Here is a 2,027-nt window from a genome sequence, read left to right as displayed (position 1 = left end):
TATGTTTTAACAAAATAATAGTTGCATGGTTAGCGGGAATGATATAAATGGATGCTGTTCCATAAATTTTCATATCATTCTTTCCTAAGATTTGTGTAAAAATTATACTTTTTGATGTAATACAACATTTAAAAATCTGTAAAGCTCATTTTAGTATACTTGACAGTCTCTACCAGAGAAAATAATTTCATGCGATTAAAAGTCTTCAAATTTTGATAGCTATCTTTTAATTTCCGAAAAATGAGAAATCTCTGTCTGTCCTCATCTCATAACATTCAAGACATTGAACATAGTTTAATTCGACCCTGTGTATTATGTGGAAAAGCGATTTAAATGCATTTGCTATTAAACTATGTATGATATATATTAATATATATCCCTATTTCAACAGTTTTCAATCTTAATTAATTTATATCCGATTGTATGTTCCACGTTAAGAAATCAAATAAAACAACTCACTCTTACTTCGTGACTGATAACTTTATTGAAAAAATTACAAATCTAAAAAATTATATAACAAAATCAATTTTTTAATAACCCACATTTAAAACATTGAAAGTTACATCGTTGTTGTCTGAGCTTTTATTATTAGGCTTCTAACTACGCATTATTTCCGTTATATTACGAAACCAAATGTTTCTGTTTTACTCGAAGCTTTTCCGTAAATATTAATTCTTGTTCAGTCATTTTAATGCACGAATCATTTTTCCGCACTTTCAATTTAGTTACTTTTGGATTAACGTATGTAAGTTTTTGAATATCTTTGGTATCAATAAGCAAGTTTTCACCCCGTACACAAAATTTAAACCAGAAGTCCTTTCTCATTCGGAGTTCTTTTACTTTGGTAGCAAGCTTTGCTTTTCCAAAGTTTTGGATTTTTTCAGCTAATCTATCTTTGAAGAAGTTGTAAAGCACTTGGTCAGCGTAGTTAACCTTTTGAAGATGTAAACGGAGACTTGGAGTTAGATGTTTTATAAATTTCTCGTCTCGAGCATTTAGTTTAAATGTAACGACGTCATCAATCTCCCAACATAAAAGGTTTTGTAGAAGAATCAGTGATTCGTCCATCTGTTCGGTGATCATTACCATATCAAATTCTTCGTTTAACTTTACAGCAAATTCTCGTAAAACGCTAAAGTTTTCAAAATCGTTCACTTCCAAACCTAAATCAAAAGACATCTGATTTCTGCCTATTTTGTTATTATATCGCATGTTTGAATTTTCCTCCGAGATATTAACACTAAACTGGGATAATGGCGTTTTATAAAAATCTTTCAGAGAGTAGTAAGAATACAGAGACTCAAATAATTCAACTGGATCTCTTAATATGGTAACAAAAACGGTGTTTTCTGGCATTAATCGTTTTAATTCGAGGTAGTTAAATCTTGTGTGGTGTGTAAAGATGTTATAATGACTTTTTCCAGTGGCAGGTTTTATTAAATTAGGAATCATAACATGATGGAATGGACGAGGATGACCAAAGTAATTTCCTTTTTTTGGCAGAGCAAACAATAAATCATGATGATCTCCAAAGCGCATGAAAATGTTTTGAATACTTGAACTTGCAGTTTTGTGAGTTTTCAGAAAGACAATGTTTGTTTTCTTTTCCATGCATTTTGATACCAATATTACAGAATGGATATTTTCCGGAAATCTGAAAACAGAATTTGTATTAAGGTATTAAAGAAAAGGGTTAAATTACTTTTTTTCAATGTAATTTGTGTATATAGTTGTTAATTTACATTGTATTATCTATAAAAGTGTAAATTTATTGTAAATATAATTTGTTCTTCTTCTTCTAACTTTAATGATTAGTTTTGCCATTATACTTTATGTTACCATATTAATGTGTAATCTTTTGACTAACCTACACACACACACCTGCCCACCAGTGGCAAGTCTGCGAATTTATAACTCTAGAAGCCAGTTTTCGAAACCCGTAATGGGCACAGCACAGACAGCCCACTGTGTAGCTTTGTGTTTAACTACAAACACAACCTTTTGATTAAAATTGAGTAAAAACTTTC

At 30.4% G+C, this 2,027-nt stretch overlaps 1 protein-coding gene across 1 annotated transcript; it reads right to left on the bottom strand.

Moving 5' to 3' along the window:
* Window positions 1–621: 621 nt before the first annotated feature.
* Window positions 622–1,611, bottom strand: LOC106457099 (galactosylceramide sulfotransferase-like). Its single transcript, XM_013916482.1, has one exon. It carries the CDS (start codon window positions 1,609–1,611, stop codon window positions 622–624), a length of 990 nt encoding a protein of 329 aa, XP_013771936.1.
* Between the last annotated feature and the right edge of the window lie 416 nt (window positions 1,612–2,027).

The sequence above is a fragment of the Limulus polyphemus genome, unplaced genomic scaffold (assembly GCF_000517525.1).
Source record: "Limulus polyphemus unplaced genomic scaffold, Limulus_polyphemus-2.1.2 Scaffold292, whole genome shotgun sequence".
In the NCBI taxonomy this organism is placed as follows: domain Eukaryota; kingdom Metazoa; phylum Arthropoda; class Merostomata; order Xiphosura; family Limulidae; genus Limulus; species Limulus polyphemus.
The sequence above is the reverse complement of the archived record's forward strand: the minus strand, read 5'-3'. Positions and strand labels throughout refer to the sequence as shown.

Coding starts and splice junctions, on each gene's coding strand:
- LOC106457099 (XM_013916482.1), bottom strand. CDS start 1,611: ATGGAAAAGAAAACAAACATTGTCTTTCTGAAAACTCACAAAACTGCA.